General features: G+C 39.0%; 1 protein-coding gene across 3 annotated transcripts in view; it reads right to left on the bottom strand.

Annotated features, from left to right (window-relative positions):
* KDM4C (lysine demethylase 4C) overlaps window positions 1–23,045 on the bottom strand; it is a 396,061-nt gene that overhangs the window by 61,397 nt on the left and 311,619 nt on the right. For all 3 annotated transcript variants that reach the window (XM_061200412.1, XM_061200413.1, XM_061200415.1), the window contains one exon: window positions 21,843–22,028. In XM_061200412.1, the coding sequence (XP_061056395.1) occupies window positions 21,843–22,028 (186 nt within the window). The remainder of the gene's footprint in view (window positions 1–21,842; window positions 22,029–23,045) is intronic.

The raw sequence follows: 23,045 nt of genomic DNA, 5'->3' as shown, positions 1-23,045 counted from the left end.
CAATCCAGCTCTAAATAATCACTGTCCTGCTCTTTATCTCATCCCCTTCTGACTCTAATTCTTATCAAACAGGGGCACATAGCTATGGTTCTTAGGAAGGAAGGCATAAATAATGTGGTCTCCACCCCCAAGGCTCTCAAAGCCTTTGTTTACAACTCTCTTAAGGCCCTGGTCAAATGTCACTTTCACTGACTATCCCACCAATAACAGGGCAAAATCCACAGGTCAGTGCCAGGACCTCTTTGTCTTTTTATTTGTGGCACCCAGTACACTGCGTACAACACTGTTGCTGTCAGATGAACAATGAATGAAAAAATGAATGGAAAAATGAATGAACAGGAAAAAACTAAATAAATGAACTGTGACGAGGGGTAGAGACACATTTTTTAAATGGGAGAAGATTGATTCTAATTATTCACTGTCCAGAAAAGGGCAAAAAGAAACAAAGGGGAGTTTTAGGAAGAAGTTCCTCTTTCTTAGGGTGGGTAGGCATGTATGTAGGTAAGGGGAGGAAATAAAGAAGGTTTATAGTGAGATTCACAAGGTCTGGAAAATAGAAGTAGCCAGTCAAGGGAAAAGAAAAGTGACAAAGACTTGACAGAGAAAAGGTTGATTCTAGACCACAACCATTTTCTTCCTGCTAGGACACGAAATTTATGCAAACTGGCTGGTTGGAAAGATGGCCAGCACACAAATTAAATATACAGCCTTCATCTAAATACAAATTTTCATAAGCCTCAAGCATGACCATTTCATGAGGAGTACTAAAGAAAACAGATTTTTTTCATAATGTTACTTTAATATGATTTCTGATTTATTTTTGCAGGAAAAATTTATTGACAAGCATATCCCATAACTGATTATACGTCCTCAATAATATTTCCTGTCAGATAAGCCTAAGAATCTATTGATGTTAAGAATGTCATTTCTGATCAGAGAAGACGGACATTATGCAAGGGGCTCAATCAGATTATAGAAGTGGCTATGTTTTTTTAAGATTAGCGCACAGGCTAAGGCTGGTGAAAGTCACATTTTCTTTAACATGCACTAAGCAGAAATCAACAAACAGTGGTTTAAGAAAAAACACGACTTAAAGAAAAGCTAGAACCAGTTCAAAATTCTGGGGATGTGAAAAAAAAAATGTTAACTCAGAAAATGTTACAGACATTTCGCAAAAGCATCAAAGAGTCACTGGTACACATAACACAGATATGTTACCAACACATGTCCATGCACATGAGTTAATTAAACTCTCCCAATAACTCTGTGAAGAAGTTGTTATTTTCATTAAACAGATGCAGTCACTGAGGCACAAGGTCAAGTGACTTTTCCAAGATCTCAGAGCTGGTGAGAGGCTGAAGTGGGGCCCAGAAGCAGATGCTCGCCCACCACAAGTGCCTTGGTATCATCAACCAGGAGAACACACATGGAAAGAAATCAGAGGAGAAATAAAACTAACCAGGAAGTGAGACTAATGGAATTCAAGCAGTTCCCAGAGAAGTTACATTTCTTTCTTTTCTAACTGACTTATTGAGTTAGAACCTCCTCTGTTCTACGTACCTTTTGAGGCACTTCATTTAATCTACCCAGTATAATCACAGAGTTGAATTAGCAACTTGGATTTGGAGCCTATCTGAAGATGAAAAGTGCAGAATGTATAATTGCATATGCTATCAGTTTTCCTATGTGTACACACATGACACGCATACACACTGCAGTAAATTGCAAAAATGCTCACATACCTTCACACCTTCCTCTTTCCACATTCTTTGAAATGTGAGTTTGCAGCTCCTCACATCTAGGGCTGGAGTCTATTTCCCCAACCCTCAAATCTGAGCTAGGCTTGTGGCTTAGCCTGCTTTGACCAAAAGAATACAGCAGAAGTAACGGTGTGCAAATTCAAAGCCTCTTGCACACTTCCGCTGTCTCCCTAGGGACCCCAGATTCTGTCATGTGAAAAAATTCAAGTTATCCTGCTGGCAGGTTGGAGACCACACTGACCAAAGCTGAGGCGCTACACATATGAGAGAACCCAGCCAAAAGAAGGCAAGCTGTTCTGCAGCTGACCACAGACAGATGAGGCAACCAGCCTGAAACAGAAAAACCACCCAACTGAGCCCAGCCTTAACTTCTGACCTACAGAATCAGCAGCTAAAGAGTTGTCATTGTTTTAAGCCACTACGTTTTGGGATGGTTTGTCACATACACAACTTAGAAAAAAGAATACAGTGACCCTTGGAAAATGCAGGAGTTAGGAGCGTCAACCACCCCCCGGCCTTGCACAGTTAAAAACCCACATATAACTTTATAGTCGGCACTCCACATCCATGGATTCAATCAGTCAAGGATTGTATAGAATTCAGTATGTATTTATGGAAAAAAATCCACATAAAAGTGGACCCACACAGTTTAAATCCATGTTGTTCAAGGGTCAAATGTACTAAGAAAATAATATACTAAACTGTTAGCTATATACAATGTTAGGTAATGGGATTTTGTCTATTTGATTCTTTATGTACTTCTGTGTACTTTCCATTATACACAGTGGACCCTTGAACACAGGGGTCAGGGGCACCTTGATCCCCTTCACAGTGAAAATATCTGCATAGCGCTATCTCTACCTCAAAAACAAAAGAATTAGTACATGACTCAACCAAGGGCAGGAAGCTGAAACAGTTTGATTGGAATCAAGACTCTTTTGATGCCACGTACTGTGATCTCTAATCAAACACAAATTTTCTCCACACTTAGTTAAAGATCTAAAAAATGAAAATACAGGTACTATATTTATTGAAAAAAATCCATGCATAAGTGGACCTGTGCAGTTCAAAGCCATGGTGTTCCAGAGTCAACTGTATTTCTTTAATTATTATCACCACAGCTTTCTGACCATCTGAACCAAGCCTAAGGAAGCCAGGAAGCCCATATGCACATGTGCCCAGAAGGCCATTGAGAATGGAATGTTTGCTGCCATGGAACCCCTTGGTTAACTTGTGAGCCTGTGGATCCCTACTCAGAAAAATGTTTTTAAATGCATAAAATAATACAAGACTATCCTCCCCCACCAAAAAAATTATATTGAAATAATATTGAAAAAAACAAATTTCTGGTATAATATCTATAATTCTTTAATAAAGTACTAAATATTAATACCTAGTGGCAGGTCAAACAACTATTAATATCCTAATTTCAAAGTTACAATGGGAATCCTGCAGCCTGTGGAACAAAAACCACATTCACAGAAAGATAGACAAGATGAAAAGGCAGAGGGTTATGTACCAGATGAAGGAACCAGATAAAACCCCAGAAAAATAACTAAATGAAGTGGAGATAGGCAACCTTCCAGAAAAAGAATTCAGAATAATGATAGTGAAGATGATCCAGGACCTCAGAAAAAGAATGGAGGCAAAGATCGAGAAGATGCAAGAAATGTTTAATAAAGACCTAGAAGAATTAAAGAACAAATAAACAGAGATGAACAATACAATAACTGAAATGAAAACTACACTAGAAGGAATCAATAGCAGAATAACTGAGGCAGAAGAACGGATAAGTGACCTGGAAGACAGAATGGTGGAATTCACTGCTTCGGAACAGAATAAAGAAAAAAGAATGAAAAGAAATGAAGACAGCCTAAGAGACCTCTGGGACAACATTAAATGCAACAACATTCGCATTAGAGGGATCCCAGAAGGAGAAGAGAGAGAGAAAGGACCCGAGAAAATATTTGAAGATATTATAGTCGAAAACTTCCCTAACATGGGAAAGGAAATAGCCACGCAAGTCAAGGAAGTGCAGAGAGTCCCATACAGGATAAAACCAAGGAGAAACACGCTGAGACACATAGTAATCAAACTGGCAAAAATCAAAGACAAAGAAAAATTATTGAAAGCTGCAAGGGAACAACGACAAATAACATATAAGGGAACTCCCATAAGGTTAACAGCTGATTTCTCAGCAGAAACTCTACAAGCCAGAAGGGAGTGGCATGATATACTTACAGTGATGAAAGGGAAGAACCTACAACCAAGATTACTCTATCCGGCAAGGATCTCATTCAGATTCGATGGAGAAATCAAAAGCTTTACAGACAAACAAAAGCTAAGAGAATTCAGCACCACCAAACCAGCTCTACAACAAATGCTAAAGGAACTTCTCTAAGTGGGAAACACAAGAGAAGAAAAGGACCTACAAAAGCAAACCCAAAACAATTAAGAAAATGGTCATAGGAACATACATATCGATAATTACCTTAAACATGAATGGATTAAATGCTCCAACCAAAAGACACAGGCTTGCTGAATGGATACAAAAACAAGACCCATATATATGCTGTCTACAAGAGACCCACTTCAGACCTAGGGACATATACAGACTGAAAGTGAGGGGATGGAAAAAGTTATTCCATGCAAATGGAAATCAAAAGACAGCTGGAGTAGCAATATTCATATCAGATAAAATAGACTTTAAAGAATGTTACAAGAGACAAGGAAGGACACTACATAATGATCAAGGGATCAATCCAAGAAGAAGATATAACAATTATAAATATATATGCACCCAACATAGGAGCACCTCAATACATAAGGCAACTGCTAACAGCTATAAAAGAGGAAATCGACAGTAACACAATAAAAGTGGGGGACTTTAACACCTCACTTACACCAATGGACAGATCATCCAAAGTGAAAATAAATGAGGAAACAGAAACTTTAAATGACACAATAGACCAGATAGATTTAATTGATATTTATAGGATATTCCATCCAAAAACAGCAGATTACACTTTCTTATCAAGTGCGCATGGAACATCCTTCAGGATAAATCACATCCTGGGTCACAAATCAAACCTTAGTAAATTTAAGAAAACTGAAATCGTATCAAGCATCTTTTCTGACCACAACGCTATGAGATTAGAAATGAATTACAGGGGAAAAAGCATAAAAAACACAAACACACAGAGGCTAAACAATACATTACTAAATAACCAGGAGATCACTGAAGAAATCAAAGAGGAAATCAAAAAATACCTAGAGACAAATGACAATGAAAACACGATCTAAAACCTATGGGATGCAGCAAAAGCAGTTCTAAGAGGGAAGTTTATAGCTATACAAGCCTACCTCAAGAAACAAGAAAAATCTCAAACAAACAATCTAACCTTACACCTAAAGGAACTAGAGAAAGAAGAACAAACAAAACCCAAAGTTAGCAGAAGGAAAGAAATCATAAAGATCAGAGCAGAAATAAATGAAATAGAAACAAAGAAAACAATAGCAAAGATCAATAAAACTAAAAGCTGGTTCTTTGAGAAGATAAATAACATTGATAAACCATTAGCCAGACTCATTAAGAAAAAGAGGGAGAGGCCTCAAATGAATAAAATTAGAAATGAAAAAGGAGAAGTTACAACAGACACCGCAGAAATACAAAGCATCCTAAGAGACTACTACAAGCAACTCTATGCCAATAAAATGGACAACCTGGAAGAAATGGACAAATTCTTATAAAGGTATAACCTCCCAAGACTGAACCAGGAAGAAACAGAAAATATGAACAGACCAATCACAAGTAATGAAATTGAAACTGTGATTAAAAATCTTCCAACAAACACAAGTCCAAGACCAGATGGCTTCACAGGTGAATTCTATCAAACATTTAGAGAAGAGCTAACACCCATCCTTCTCAAACTCTTCCAAAAAATTGCAGAGGAAGGAACACTCCCAAACTCATTCTATGAGCCCACCATCACCCTGATACCAAAACCAGACAAAGATACTACAAAAAAAGAAAATTACAGACCAATATCACTTATGAATATAGATGCAAAAATCCTCAACAAAATACTAGCAAAGAGAATCCAACAATACATTAAAAGGATCATACACCATGATCAAGTGGGATTTATCCCAGGGATGCAAGGATTCTTCAATATATGCAAATCAATCAATGTGATACACCATATTAACAAATTGAAGAAGAAAAACCATATGATCATTTCAATAGATGCAGAAAAAGCTTTTGACAAAATTCAACACCCATTTATGATAAAAAACTCTCCAGAAAGTGGGCATAGAGGGAACCTACCTCAACATATAAAGGCCATATACGACAAACCCACAGCAAACATCATTCTCAATGGTGAAAAACTGAAAGCATTTCCTCTAAGATCAGGAACAAGAAAAGGATGTCCACTCTCACCAGTATTATTCAACATAGTTTTGGAAGTCCTAGCCACGGCAATCAAGGAAGAAAAAGAAATAAAAGGAATACAAATTGGAAAAGAAGAAGTAAAACTGTCACTGTTTGCAGATGACATGATAGTGCCACCAGAAAACTACTAGAGCTAATCAATGAATTTGGTAAAGTTGCAGGATACAAATTAATGCACAGAAATCTCTTGCATTCCTATACACTAATGATGAAGAATCTGAAAGAGAAATTAAGGAAACACTCCCATTTACCAATGCAACAAAAAGAATAAAATACCTAGGAATAAACCTACCTAGGGAGACAAAAGACCTGTATGCAGAAAACTATAAGACACTGATGAAAGAAATTAAAGATGATACCAACAGATGGAGAGATATACCATGTTCTTGGATTGGAAGAATCAATATTGTGAAAATGACTATACTACCCAAAGCAATCTACAGATTCAATGCAATCCCTATCAAATTACCAATAGCATTTTTTACAGAACTAGAAAAAAAAATCTTAAAATTTGTATGGAGACACAAAAGGCCCCGAATAGCCAAAGCAGTCTTGAGGGAAAAAAGCGGAGCTGGAGGAATTAGACTCCCTGACTTCAGACTATACTACAAAGCTACAGTAATCAAGAAAGTATGGTACTGCCACTAAAACAGAAATATAGATCAATGGAACAAGATAAAAGCCCAGAGATAAACCCACGCACCTATGGTCAACTAATCTATGACAAAGGAGGCAAGGATATACAGTGGAGAAAAGACAGTCTCTTCAATAAGTGGTGCTGGGAAAACTGGACAGCTACATGTAAAAGAATGAAATTAGAACACTCCCTAACACCATACACAAAAATAAACTCAAAATGTATTAGAGACATAAATGTAAGGGGAGACACTATAAAACTCTTAGAGGAAAACATAGGAAGAACACTCTTTGACATAAATCACAGCAAGATCTTTTTTGATCCACCTCCTAGAGTAATGGAAATAAAAACAAAAATAAACAAATGGGACCTAATGAAACTTAAAAGCTTTTGCACAGCAAAGGAAACCATAAACAAGATGAAAAGACAACCCTCAGAATGGGAGAAAATATTTGCAAACGAATCAACAGACAAAGGATTAATCTCCAAAATACATAAACAGCTCATGCAGATCAATATTAAAAAAAAAACAACCCAATCCAAAAATGGGCAGAAGACCTAAATAGACATTTCTCCAAAGAAGACATACAGATGGCCAAGAAGCACATGAAAAGATGCTCAACATCACTAATTATTAGAGAAATGCAAATCAAAACTACAATGAGGGGGCTTCCCTGGTGGCGCAGTGGTTGAGAATCTGCCTGCCAATGCAGGAGACATGGGTTCGAGCCCTGGTCTGGGAAGATCCCACATGCCGCGGAGCGGCTGGGCACGTGAGCCACAATTACTGAGCTTGCGCGTCTGGAGCCTGTGCTCCGCAACAAGAAAGGCCACGATAGTGAGAGGCCCGCGCACGGCGATGAAGAGTGGCCCCCACTTGCCGCAACTAGAGAAAGCCCTCACACAGAAACGAAGACCCAACACAGCCAAAATAAATTAATTAATTAATTAAAATTTAAAAAAAAACAAACTACAATGAGGTATCACGTCACACCAGTTAGAACGGGCATCATCAGAAAATCTACAAGCAACAAATGCTGGAGAGGGTGTGGAGAAAAGGGAACCCTCTTGCACTGTTGGTGGGAATGTAAGTTGATACAGCCACTATGGAGAACAGTATGGAGGTTCCTTAAAAAACTAAAAATAAAATTACCATATGATCCAGCAATCCCACTACTGGGCATATACCCAGAGAAAACCATAATTCAAAAAGACACATGCACCCCAATGTTCATTGCAGCACTATTTACAATAGCCAGGTCATGGAAGCAACCTAAATGCCCATCAACAGACGAATGGATAAAGAAGATGTGGTACATATATACAATGGAATACTACTCAGTCATAAAAAGGAACGAAATTGGGTAATTTGTAGAGACGTGGATGCCTCTAGAGACTGTCATACAGAGTGAAGTAAGTCAGAAAGAGAAAAACAAATATCGTATATTAATGCATACATGTGGAACCTAGAAAAATGGTACAGATGAACCAGGTTGCAGGGCAGAAATAGAGACACAGATGTAGAGAAGAAACGTATGGACACCAAGGGGGGAAAGCGGCGGGGGTAGGGGTGGTGGTGTGATCAATTGGGAGATTGGGATTGACATGTATACACTGATGTGTATAAAATGGATGACTAATAAGAACCGCTGTATAAAAAAATAAAAATAATAGATAACTAATAAGAACCTGCTGTTTTAAAAAAAAGTTACAATAGGCATAGTAATATTTTGAGATCTCTCTTACAATGGTAATGTGATTTCTATTGTGGACAGAGTCACAGGAACTGCTAATGCCACCTTTGCTTATGCTCAAAACTGACAGAACTGTTAAATTCTAGCTGGAACTTAGAAAGAAAATTGCTATTTTTTCCCTCATGCTCTAACAGACAAATTTTTCTTGATACTAAATTGTTAAAAAGATTTTATCACCAGGAACATTTAAAGGCACAACCTTTACACTCAACCTTGTAACAACAATCTTTATAAAAATCACAACAATGTTATTTACGTCTGGTGCTTGTACATACTGTCAATAAATGGACATAGTAATGAAATGAAACTCAATGAAGGCACCTCTGTGAAGGGTGAAGTTATAGAGGCTAAAGTGGGTAATTTTGGGGTGACCTAAACTGAAACAGGAATCTAACTTAAGCACTGAGATTGGAATATGTACTGCATCCTCAAATATCATTTCTCCCCAGTGACTTTTTGACAGAGAACAGAGAGGACTTTAGCTCAAACATGACCTCTAAAGTGAGGGCTCAGAGAGGAGTTCTGTGTGGTAGAGGAAGGAATATTTCTATGCTTTGCAAAATGTGTCTTCTCTTATTGGACCTGTGAAGGCTGATGTGCATTCATACCCTGAAGGAGAATCACCCACCATCTGATGAGGTGAGTCATGGGTAGAGATGTCATCTTAGGAAAATCCCTGAATGGATTCTCCATCTGTAATAATGATGTTAATAAAGGGTGCAAATCCAAATACGATAGTATATGTAGAGGCTCACAGGTACATCCATCATTGATTCATCAAGGCTGGGGAGTTGAAGGAAAAAGCTAAGCAACTTATCCAATGAACAGGCCAAAAAGCACATTTCCATGTATATCCAATAACCCTTTTGCCTTCTCAACTTTATTATTTCTCCATAATTTCTATGAATTAATAAACTGAGATATTATTGTATTTTTTTCAAGGTATCCATTTTATTAAAAAATCCTAGAGGTATTCGAGTAAATAAATTAATACAAACTATTATTCTTTTACCAAACTTATGCAGCAAAAATCACTCTTCTAAATTTGCCTTGTAATAATGAAAGCTTCCTTTATAAAATTATGAGAACTAGGTAAAAATATTTTACCCAGAAAAACCTAAATCCCTGGGGCTTCATGAAGAAACAATTGCTCTTACAGCACAAATGTACATGCAGGCTCATAAAAATGCCACAAGTATTTAATTTTCGACATGTCTGTTTGTTCACATGTACTTTATTTCTTGTGGGTTTTTAAGTACAAACATATAATACAGTGGGAAATGGTGGTAAGCAGTTTCCCAGCAGATTTAAGGTCTTATTCAATTTAACACCTATAGAAGTATAACTAACAGGCTGCAGAAGATACTGAGATGAAAAAAAATGAATTCTTTTCCATCCGAGTCATTAGCTCACCTCAGAGGTGGTGGTCTTATTCAGGAGCTAAGTGAAGGGGACTGGGATGGGAGAACCATCTTCAGATGCTTCACTGTGTTAATGTAGGAAACTCTCAACAGGTAGGCACCACCTGCTTTCTATTCTGAATAGTTTTCAGCAAACACACTTCATAAAGAGCAGACAGGAAAGACCTGACGTGAGCTCTTGCCAACTCATTTCCAATCTCATTAGTTGCAAGAGAACATGTGAATCCCTGGATGCCTGACACTAGAAGCTCTGCTTTGGGTTTTTATATTTCAGATGCTCTTCAGACCTCTTGGGTAGTAACAGTAAAATAGGGGCGGGGACCCTATAGATTCAACAAAATCTCAATCATTCACAGCAGTTGTGTGTGTGTTTAGAAATCAACAAGCCGATTTTTAAATTTATGTGAAAATGCAAAGAACCTAAAATATACAAACAATGCTGGAATAAATTACAATTTAGGGGAAATGAGGAGGAAAAGCATTCATTCATTTATAAGGTAATGCAATTTTTAAAAATTACCTCAGATGGGACATTTTCAACAGAGAGAAGCAAGGGACATGGGGCATTACTATATGGTATTCCTACCTATAAGGATTTTTGAATCTCAATTACAGTAGGTGAATGGGGTAAAAATAGCTAAAATAGATGCAAAGATTTTCTTAACAAGGTGGCCCAAAGCAAAACAGACTAATTAAAGGCCTTAGCAGTTTTTCTGTGTCACCAAGAAGGAAGCCCAGGTAAATAATAAAACCATGTAAACTAATTCAAGGCATGGTCTCAAACTGGAAAAGTGAAGCCAAATCAGCACCATCTAAATGACACATCATGTGCTCTGACTTTGAAGAAATGGAGGTTCTGTAACTTTAATGACTGCTGAACCCCTCTGAAGTTCCTTTTCATCATCTGTAAAATGGATACAATTAGAACACCTGTAACAGAGGGTTACTGTGTGGACCAAATGAGACAATGTACTATTGGGTTGGCCAAAACGTTCCTTTGGTTTTTAAGTAAAAATAAAAGACACATTTTTTCATTTTCACCAAGAACTTTATTGAACAATGTATTCACCATTTTGTTCCACTATCTTCCGCCATTTTTCAGGCAGCTTCATAATTCCATCTTCTCAACACTTTTTATCTTTTTGAGCAAATAACTGTTCCAGGCACCTTTTACAGTCTTCCAGGGAACTGAAATTTTTTCCATTAAGAGAATTTTGTAAAGACTGAAATAAATGGAGATCCGAAGGTGCAAAGTCTGGTGAATATGGCAGATGAATCAGAACTTCCCAGCCAAGCTGTAATAGTTTTTGCCTAGTCATCAAAGAAACATGCAGTCTTGCGCTATCCTGATGGAAGATTATGCGTTTTCTGTTGACTAATTCTGGACGCTTTTCGTGGAGTGCTGCTTTCAGCTGGTCTAACTGGGAGCAGTACTTGTTGTAATTAATTGTTTGGTTTTCGGGAAGGAGTTCATAATAGAGGACTCCCTTCCAATCCCACCATATACACAACATCACCTTCTCTGGATGAAGACCGGCCTTTGGTGTAGTTGAGGGTGGTTCATTTCACATGCCCCATGATATCTTCCATTCCAGATTATTGTACAGTATCCACTTTTTATCACCCATCACAATTTGTTTTAAAAACAGAATGTTTTTGTTAACGTTTAAGTAGAGAATCACATACGGAAATACGGTCAAGAAGGTTCTTTTGCTTAACTTATGTGGAACCCAAACATCAAAGCAATGAACAGAAGCAAGCTGGTGCAAATAATGTTCAATGCTTGAGTTGGATATTTTGAGTATGTTGGCTATCTCCCGCGTAGTATAATGTTGATTGTTCTCAATTAATGCCTCGATTTGATCGTTATCAACTTCAACTGGTCTACCCAACCGTGGAGCATCACCCAGTGAGAAATCTCCAGCACGAAACCTCTCAAACCACTTCGGACACGTTTGATCAGTCACAGCACCTTCTCCATAGACTGCACAAATCTTTTTTTCCATTTCAGTTGCGTTTTTACCTTTCTTGAAATAATAAAGCATAATATGCCAAAAATGTTGCTTTTTCCCTTCCATCTTCAATATTAAAATGGCTGCACAAAAATTCACCAATTTTGATAAGTTTTTTTTAAATGTACGCTGATACGATAGCTGTCACAATACAATCTAACAAAATTGTTTCAAATGAAGTTAAAGACAACTAAGTACTACTAGAGGCATCTTAAGGAAAAAACTGAACGAATCTTTTCTGGCCAACCCAATACTTATGAAAGCGTTCAATAAACTTTAAAAGACACTAAACCAATATTAGCTATTATTAATTTTATTTACCTCATCTACCTTGATATGCTGCTCTCAACAAAAGGGGGAAGTCACCTTGAACAGGAGAGAAAATCAGGGTGGGACAAGCAATTCTGATTCTACAAAGGCACACTACTTACATGAGCATCAGAGAGAAAGAGGGGAGGGAGAGGTAGAGAGAGACAGAGAGAGAGAGAGAGAGAGAGAGACAGAGAGAGAGAGATTGAGAATGAACAAGTGCAAGCTTCCTAAGCTTCGTTTGAAATTTCAGGAGAAACAGCCAAAGGAGCAGTGGCAGAGAAGTCAGCCAAAAGCTTTCTACTGCCCATCACAACAACAGCAGGAACAGCGCAGATTCTGCCTCACTGGCTCACCAATGTTAATCAAAGAGGACAAATCCACAGTCTTTAACGTCCGCTATTAAGCAAGCAAGCTAATATCCATCTGTCAGTCTATCAAGTGTTAATTAAATGCATCTATGTGCCCAGAACTGTGCTTGAAAGACAGCTGTGTGGGGTTCCAGTGGAGGCAGGAAGGGCAGGGGAAGGACTGAGAGGCTCCGGAGCAGCCCCTCCTTTCCAGCCCCATGCCTGTAGCCCTCCTTTTAATCTCTCTGGGCTCTGCAGCCTTGACAAAAGCTACTTCTTTGCATCTATTAAGGATGCTCTTCTTTTCTCAAAATACATGATAAAGATACATGACAACACACTTTAAGGTATAGTTAAAAGTTGTTTAATATAAGGGTTTGCAAATTTTTAATTTTCTTCTAATTCCTGAGAAATATATGAGAAAAGGGGGACACAATTAACTAAAAGGCCTACCTAATTCTCAAGGAAAGATAAACAAAATGGAAAATAACTCATGAGCGTATCCGATGCCCACAAAGAAGAGGCTTTTCACTTCTCCCTCCCTCCTGCCCCAAGAAAAAGCTTCTGAGTGACAGGTCAGCCCAGTAATGGCTGAAAGAAAAATTAATAAAAGAATGTTTTACTGAAAGATGTAGAAACAGGAATTTCTTACGTTCCTTCAGATAACTACTCTATAATTTCACTGACCCACTATACCCAGTGTGGGACAAGACAGGGAGGATGCATGAAACCTCACGGTGAAAACAAGCCAACTTCAGATAAGGAATGGTCAAGAAACCATCCCTTTTATACCCGGAAAGAAGTATTTATTTACACGTGAGAAATGTGTCAGAGCCCAAGATGGCTACCAACACTCTGTGGAAAGGGGGGAAGTAGCCCCAGGCTGCCTGGCTTCCTGTCAAGAGACCTCAAGAGGCCTTTCTAGTTAATTCAGTTTTATATATCATGTTTGCTGAAAGTGGACACAGAACATAGACCTAGACTTTTAGATAGAAACCTTGGAACTTACCTCATTTAAGTGTCTTTTCTATTGCTTGCAGTTAATAGTCTCATAAAATTATACTCTCATTACATTTTGTCAGTATCTATGGATTTCATTACGACTATGGCGTCTAATTACTGTTTTCTAAATGAAGGAATTAAATATCCTGCCTCTTACGCTTTACAAGATGTTGGAATGTCAAATACCCTTTGCTGTTGTGGCACATTCCATTTATATTTCTCTACTGTATCCATGGTGCTTGACTGTAATACCAATGTTAAAATACGGGATTTAGTGTCACTACTTAATTTTCTTAACAAGCTATCAGACAATAATGCAAGCCTTAATTACTTTTTTTAAAAAGGTGTATAAATTGCTGAAAAGCTTAAAATTTCCTGGGAACTGAGAAATATTAATTCTGTGAAAAACTGAGCAAGTGTTTCATATAGAAACACATCTTACCTATGCTAAAAAACGTAGCCACATAAGTGGTTGTTAGAGTGGAAGACTTGATTTTCCTCAGTACGTGTGGTCCTTGAAGTTGCCAAGTATCCACCGTCCCATGTAAACATTCCTTCCTGCAGTTGGCCCCTCTGCGGTAGGTCTGCTGACTGGTCCCTGGTTCCATGATGCACTTCGGGGGCAGGGGGTGGGGATAACAGGGCCAAGCAGGAAATACAACACTGACAAGTTTCTCCTTCTGATGAGTCTGCTTTAGTGATAAAAACCAAACACCTGTACCAAGATGCAGATTTTTTTCATGAAATTTTCTTGTTTAAATCAGGATTAATTTGCAGTTTTACAAGGCTGAAAAAAGTTCAGGCAAAATTCTCCTTTCTATAAAGCTACCTTATTCTGCATTTTGAGAGAGAGGAAGACAGCCAAGGCTGTCAAACAAGAGAGCTCCTGAAAATCAAGGCTCCAAAGAGGGTGATTGCTAACACTCACATCAAAAACACTTAAGGCCTCAGTAGCCAACATGGCTTCAGAGTTATTTCAGGGGCTCTTCAGGCCCTTAGGAGCAAGCGCTGTCTATTTGCAAAATAAATAGGGCGTCCCACACAACCTATGTCCTAACATTTTTCAAATGCATTTGGATGTTTCCGGGAAGCATTTGAAATAATGTTTTTTTACCCAACCAGATTAAAGGATAAAGGATAAGAAATCAGGGTCTGGAGAAATGCTGTACTTAAAGGCAGAGATATTGTTCTGAGCCCCTGGAAACCCACTCTGCTTTCTGCCCCCAGATGAGGATGTGGCTTTGCTGACCAGAAGTCTGATTCCAGAGCCAGCTGCTTGCAAATTTTTCCTTAAATGGAAAGATCCAGACTGTTAACAGTACATTCTTCCAGAATGGGAATGTAAACCCTTAATAGAGAGCAACTATCGACATATGCTAGCAAAATTCAGTTTTGATTCAGATCCAGCAGCAGCCAACCCCATGCAGATACTGCCACAACTGGGTAGCCCACTAGGGAACAGTGTGCAGGAGAGGTGGCACACCAAGGCATTTGGCCTTTCTCTGCCTGCATGGTCTCCCCATTCTGATTATTTTCTGTATCCTTGACTGAATTAAAATTGGAATCTGCACTGGAGGCACCTGTAATCTCTTACCACAAGTTCAAAAATCCCTTGAAACACTTTAATTAGCATCAGAAATGGGTCTGGAATCTCTGCAGCTGGTGCCCGAGCTGGGACGGGCACAAAGACCCTTACCAAGTGGCCAGACTTTGAAAAGGAGCTGGAAAATGGGGAGGGACAGAAGGGTAAGCTAAAGATGGCTCAACGGAGACAAAAGAGCCTCTGGCCTAGGACCATGAGGTGATTGCAGGGAGCTTGTGGGGAGAGTGTCAGTGTCAGTGGAACTTTTCCTCTATGCCCCACAGCCAGGCCCAGCAGAAGGTAGGATGGCCCTCAGAGAGACCCCCTGGGTCTCTCTAACTACACTAGCTATGAAGGCAATAACAATGGGACCCCAGGGACCAAGGATGTGCTACAGATCCTCTGAAGCCCTTGTTCTACTGACTGGAAGCCTGGAGGAGAAAAGCTCCATGATCATTGGCCTCGCCCTTCCCCTGGAAATGTCTACAGAAGGAGGAGCAGGAAATTAAAATGAGGATTATTAATAGAGTACAGAAGTTTGAAGTGGGGTATAATTTTCTTGATATAATTAAGAAAAACACTGTCTTCACTGGTTCTACCTGACAGAGTGAACAAGGGAAAAATTGGTTCCAACTGTAAATATTCTAAAATTTCTGTGTTAAATATTTCTCCTCCCAGGCAAATCTGGCCTTAACTTTCTGTCATCTAGGATACATGGATTGAGATCTCCACAAAACACTCCACTGATAAAAGGGTAAGGGATTTCTTTTTTCAAATGTATGTATGATTTAGAAAGATTGATCAGATTCATCCTTGAATCACCATATTGTTTGTTTGTCTGTTTGTTTGTATGTTTGTTTGTTTGAAACCTTGCTAAGAACTTTTTACTCCAGACATTTGCTTTGGTCAGAATTCTCTCTGCTTTTCAATAACAGTACAAATTCAGAAGGGCATTTCAAAAATAATTTACACAGAAGAAACAAATCATATACAAATACCAGATTATTATGCGCAAGTCTAAGAAGAGCTTGTTATCTGGTCATAGCAAACTTTACTGACTGAACAGAAAGGGAGTTAGCAATATCCAAATTGTTATAGAAAAAACAACAACCACCAAACACTGTCAGTTAAGCACAAAGACACCCAGATCTGGGGGGCAGGAAGAGGATTGTGGAAATGGCACCATTCAGATCATTGTTAGATGAGTGTTAGCTAAATCCTGGTTCTCTTTCTTAAAAGCATGGAAGAGAAACTAGAACGGGACAGAGTCAAGCCATGGAATGGAAATCCAAACTAAAGGAGGGAAAAGAAAAAGAAAAAGAAAAAAAAAACACTGATGGATTCAAACTATAGTTTGAATCAAGAGACAACTGGATAACTGAGAACTAATCACAAGTGAGAGTTTAGTTTGCTTTCAGTGTGGCCTTCCGATGCCAGCGAGTTTGCCTGGCTCCAACAGGGTCAACACATCGACTCAAACTCTCAGCAAACTCAAACTCTCTCTGTTTAGAACCAGCACAAATGTTACCTCCTCTGTGAATTCTACCTGGCTGCCCCCTATAGAATTAGTGACTTCCTTCCAAGCACTCCCAAAACATTTTATTCATATCTTTATTTAGCCTATCTTATTATGGAATAGAGCATAGCAGCTAAGAGCCTCGTTCTGTGTCAGAGTGCCTGGTTTTGAAACCACATGGTCAAAGTGTGACAGAAGCACCAAGAAGAAAACTACAGTCAACTGGTACCTGTTGGATCTCTAAAAGGCTAGAACCCATAATGATGCTCAAAATGGTCAGTGGGGATTTATAGTGGGAATGAGTATTTGGGGTCTCTCCCTATCAATCCATAATCAACCTGAAACACTACAGACCCTTTTTATAATTAATGAATTCATATAAAAGTGTTACTGATTTCTTAATGGTTTTTTTTTTTTTTTTTTGGTCACTTGGTGTTTTCTCAATAACTGATACTGAAAGTACAATACACTATACAATATTCTAGGGTTTAGAATTTAGGGGCCTTGATCGTCCATTGCTCCACATGCTGGCAAGGTGAAAGTTGTTTCTGCACACCAAGGAAAGGTTTTATTGTCAGTGATGACAGGTATCCTCACCCCATCACCACCCAGAGGTTAGTTATGTAAGCATAGATTAACCAGAAGAGCTGCCTTGCTATAAGCCCTTCACCAGATCCTGGGCAATGCGGGTGTCCCTCCTGTCCTGAGCCACACATAGTGGCAGCAGGGAAGGAGTTGTGCTAAAGCTTGTCTGGGCAGCTGGCCTGAAGACACAGGTGGGGAAAGAAGTCAGTAAGTGCTGAGCAAGAACTCAAGTTCTATTACAAAGATAAGTGCTAGAATAGAACATGAAGGCAAGCTAAAGGGGCAGAATAACAAGAGAAACTTTCAGAGTGTGGGGGGGGGGGGTGCCATACAGAAGCCAACATAACCACTGCTTTCCATTGCCCACACCAAGAACACTGCCTTGAAATAAGGTGCCCAGGTAAAATATCTAACACACACACGACATAAAAGATGCTCAATAAACACTAGCTCTCTTCTGTCCACTAAGCTCATTCCCTAGCATTAGCGAGTTATTTCAACAAATTTATACCAAGCAGCTTCTACGGAAGGCTGAGTACTAGTTTAAAAGATAAAACACTGGTTAAATCAGTTAATATAATGATCTAGTTAAAATAATAGAAAAAAATTGAAGAAAAGGTACACAAAATAGCAGGAAAAAAATTGACCACTAAGATGTTTACTTCAAGTTCTTCCTCTTTTTTGAATAGGTGTCTGTCTCCCTGCTAATAGCCACAACTTAGAAAATTATAAAGGAAATAAATTTCTCAAATGTCTTTGATAGGAGAGGGTATTAAGATGAAAATGATGTACCTTGTATAAGATTCTGTATTAGATAAGCCTTGTTCCTTACAGTGTATTAATGCATAAAGTAAAAGTGATTCTGGAGCTCCAACACTGTATATATGGAACAAACACTATAAATCTAATATGAAGGTTTATTGAAGTAATTTGCTTGAAAAAGAAATCTGTGCATTCCATCTTTCTCAGTTCTGTTGCCCTTCGTTATTCAGGCATCTCTTCCATCGGACACCTGTCTAGTTTACTCAGGTGTGAGGAGATGGCCCAGTGGTGGCTGTACTTTGCAGGAAGTATACAATTTATGAGCAGCTCATTGTTTGCTCTGGAGAAGAAATGTTTTCAAGGCTCCCAGGTTCAAAACCATTTTACTATTTATTGTGTTCTCTGTCTTTTCCTTATAAACATCTGTGCAACATGCATGTAAGTGGGTTAGGAATACATCCAATGGAACCTTCAGAAATAGAGCCAGAAAAGAGGTCACAGTGGCTCACGGCAAAGGATGGTCAAGTACCACAACACTACACACCTAAACACATGTGCACACATACATGCACACACGAATGAAACCTCATATTTGAAAGAAAGTAAGGTGCCAGTCAAAAAATATGTTTGACAAAAACACTGAAAACTGCGAACTAAAATTTAGATTAACAAGGATTAGCTGAACACTTTCTGTAATATGCTCCTTTCTACTTTAAGAATTTGAAAGCTACCTATTTTCCCAAATACTATCATTCTAATTACAGAGTATGATTACTGTCTACTGGAAAAGTGCATTATAATAAATCAGACAAAATTTTTATACCATTATCCAGAATGACTTTACACCCAAAGCTCAACAACACTGAATAAGCTAGTATATTTTAAATAATTTATGGCATTAAAGGAGGAGTAGAATTTACTTTAAAATGGTCCTTTTGGACGCAAAAAAGCAAATAATGGAAGAAGCAAAAAAAAAAGGGAAACAAAAACTCTAAAGTGAGTAAAAATGGAATACTGAAGTAACTGTAGCTTTATACTTCATTTCACCTAAATTGTACAGGCATCCTCTACTCTCTAAAATGCCTGTGTTGGCTCGCCAAGTTAGCCTGAAATTTATCTCAGTTTTTTCCACTGCTATGATTCAGTGATTGCCCATTACTCCCAAACAATCAAGGCATGGCTAAGAACATAGACAAACTATACTTCCGACTCTTGGGAGTGTGTCCCCTGGCACTCACAGTTTACACAAAGAGAGATACTTGAGTGAAGTTCAATTTTTTTATGCTTGAAAAAGGAAAGGACACTTAACGCAGTAAGGGTAATTACAATGCTCTTAACCAAAGTTGCCAGATTCTATGAATTCCCTCTAGTTAGTTGTCAAACATTTTGGGGAGGAATCTATACTTGAAGTCTAATTAAAGAATAATGGATAAGTATTAGCTCTCAGGAATGTATTTTAGAAATCCAGTGTTCATAGTGCTTCCCCCTAGAGAGCTTTGCAAACGCAATTTACGATCACTAAAATGTTCTCCTCATAAGGAAAACCTGCCACATGTAATGTAAATTATATGATCTTTTCCCTACCCTTTACAAAGTATACCAAGCTTAAAGTAATCTGTAGGGGAGAGTAGTTTCTAAATCACCTCAAAGTCAAATATTTTCCTTTTCATCATCATTTATGAAACACATAGTAACATAAACCTGACTGAGCCACACGTCAGAGTTAAGAGGAATGAGGTCCTGATTGAACACCTGGATCTCTTTAATAGCAACTTCAATATAATCATCAGTAACCACAGAGCTCTGGAATATTAAAAAGGGAATGTATGATCCCAAGCAAAGCTTTAGATGAACACCTCTAGCACCACTGGAGGTTTGGGGTTTGGAATTCAACAAACAGTAGAGTAGGGGCTGAAAAGACATTTACATTCCAGCACCTGTCGCTCATTAACTGAATCTATTTGGGCAAAAAACTGAACCTCTGTGAACTTGAGCTTCTTATCCTTGAAGCAGGGATAATATTACTCATGTGGCCCAGTTCATGTAGGATTGTAGCAGCAACAGCAGCAGAAGTAGCAAAAAGAGAAAGCAGTAGTACAACTTTCATTTTCTGAGGGCTTACAGTGTCTGGTGGATTGAAAACCACATGGTAAGGTAGGCATGCCATTGTAGACAAGGAAGCTGAGACTCAGAGAGAAGAACTTGCACAAGGCTGCACATGCGTTACTGGCAGAATCTAAGTGTGAACACCAACAACTCTGACTCCAGAGGCCATGACCTGGTTCACATCTCAAAATGTATTCACATGTGTCATCTAATGAGGTAATGCTAGTGACTTCACTGTAAATGGCAAAGCGCCACGTAATGCAATGTGTTATTAGTGTAATTTTTTTAAGCTGCTGAAGTGTGTTTTCTGCTGAGTACATATACTATTCTTAGCAAGAGCCCATCAACTCAAGAAACTAAGGAAAAAGCACGAATGAATATGTAACTTGAGACCTAAGACAATGGAAAAGTATGGAAAATGACTTTAAAATAGATGTGACAGTTGGTGATGTCATTTTCTACATTTGCACATTTGCATGCATCCACACCGAGTTCCAACCCACAAACATCAAGCATCTCTCAAGACACCAATGGAAATTGCCAGAATCATTAAAAAGCTGAGAGATCTGTTGTGTATGCGTCATGGCTCCCCAAGCCCATACCGACGACTTGGCAGGCTGCTCACAGGAGGTGATTAGAGACATAGGACAAGCATGTTAGTCTGCAAATAATCTGTGGCCAAGCTTCCCAGGGATAACAAGGGGCAGCACGTTAGCAAAGCTGAGGGTCGACAGGATGCTTTAGAGTCCTCACTGGCAGCCAAAAACAATGACGGTGAACAGGAAAGCTAACAAAGGCATAGCAACTACCTCTACACTGTCTTAATGATTCTAAGCCTTTGAAACAGAGGAAAGACTCCATTCACCAAGGACAGGTAAACTGAATTACAGTTAAATTCACATGTTAGTTAGTTGCAAACACTCTTTTCCCAGAAATAGGTTCAGTCCTGAGTGAAATGGAAAAGGCAGAAAACGCTGCCCTCTGAACTTCCCTTCTGCATTTCTGCTTTTCTGAGCTTGTCCTCACTCCTCCCGGGGCCTCGATGCTACCCCTAACTTATCCCATCCCAGACAGCAAGTCCCCAAACATTTGTGATCACCCTCTCCCTCCCTTTACTGGGTTGCTGCTCTCTGTTTTCTCTAGAAGGGATTAAATAAACCCCTAAGGCCAGAGTGTACAGGTGTCTGGATTAAACACTGCAGAATCTCAGGAGATGCTTTCACATCAGTCTCTTCCCAGAAATGCTCTCCCCCTCATCCCAGAGATGTGCAGGACACAACCTGTACAAGCATACTCAGCAGCCCTGTATACAGACCCCAAACCAGAACAGGCATAAAGAGTTTTATCCATTCATCTGTTCATTCACTCATTCAACTCAATAAATATTTATTGCATCTAGCATGTGCCAGACACTGATGGGTCTTGGGCAAATACTAGTAAATAATAATGTATAATACCTGCCCTCAAGAAACTCACAGTCTAGACACGTCATCAATGAGTAACATTACAGAGTAGAGCATGCTAGCCCTGGGAGGTGTGCAGGAAGGGATTCATATGCAGTCTTGGCATCGGTAAAGGGAGAGCAGGCCTTACCACATTTGGGTTGACTTTATGTCGAAAGCACGTGATGTTCACCACATACGGCCAATCGTCAGGCTCCATCAGCACCCCAGCAGCATGAGCACACGTGACGTGGAATGAGGCCGGGCAGCGGCCATAGGAACACTGGATGCAGGCTCCAGAGACCTTCTTAACCCGGTGCCTGCAGAACATGCATTTCTGGAGGGTTAACAAAGAAGAGCATCAATTCAAACTCGGTTAGCTCAGCCAATTTCCACACTTCACAGCATAATAGCTATTAGAGAGTAAAAAAAACTGATTACATCAACAAGGCCTGACCTCCAGGGCCCCTAACGGTGAGAGTGACTGTGACAACATAAGCTGCGTACCTTCAAGGAAACACACAGCTACGGCCGCATACTACCAGACACATGCTGAAATACTCCTTGTGGTGAGGAAAGCCAAGCCCTTTTGCACATGCTTCTCCAGGCACAGAGCTGAGGAATAGGCCCCCCGGGTGCTCCTGTAAATCACCCATGAATGCTGAAGCTACTTCTCTTTTACCTTCTGCATGCCAGGCCTTTCTGTACATCAAGAGATACACTATGGGTTTGACAGACAGGCACATACTCTCCTAAGTTAGATGAGGTCTTCAGAAATACCCAAAGAGCACACAGCTGGGCTCACGTTTCCATTTACAAGGAAACGTAAAGTGTTAAATGGTCCAATGTGGAAACTACAGGCTCAAGTGTTTAATAATCCAAATCTGAACCCTTCATGACTGAAACAAAAATATGCCTCCCAAAGTGAGAAAATTGAAAATCACCCCAAAGGGCATAATTCTGTTGGCTGACTATGCCTGGGGAAGAAAGAATGGAAATAAAAACTGCAATAATAATTATCACAATATGAAAATTAAATTGCATACAATTAGCCCTAAACATTATCAGTACATTTGTTATGAGAGATGGAAAAAAAAAATCAAACAGCTTCACTAAATGCAAGATTTGTGAACTAATACTTGAAGGTTAGGAAAAAATAGTTGTAGAAACAACACAGGGTCAGGTTCCGAAAGCAGAAGAAACAGAATGATCAAAAAGCTCAACTTTTCATTCCTAAGGATAAAGTAAGTCTGCAATCTGATCAAATGATGATGCAAATGTTCTTCTTTTATAGGTACATTTTCCTTCCTGGGACAAAAAAGGTACTTATACTCAATGCCTTTTGAGGACTGTA

The sequence above is a fragment of the Eubalaena glacialis genome, chromosome 9, assembly GCF_028564815.1.
Source record: "Eubalaena glacialis isolate mEubGla1 chromosome 9, mEubGla1.1.hap2.+ XY, whole genome shotgun sequence".
Classification (NCBI taxonomy): Eukaryota; Metazoa; Chordata; class Mammalia; order Artiodactyla; family Balaenidae; genus Eubalaena; species Eubalaena glacialis.
This window is presented reverse-complemented; position numbering and strand designations above follow the sequence as displayed.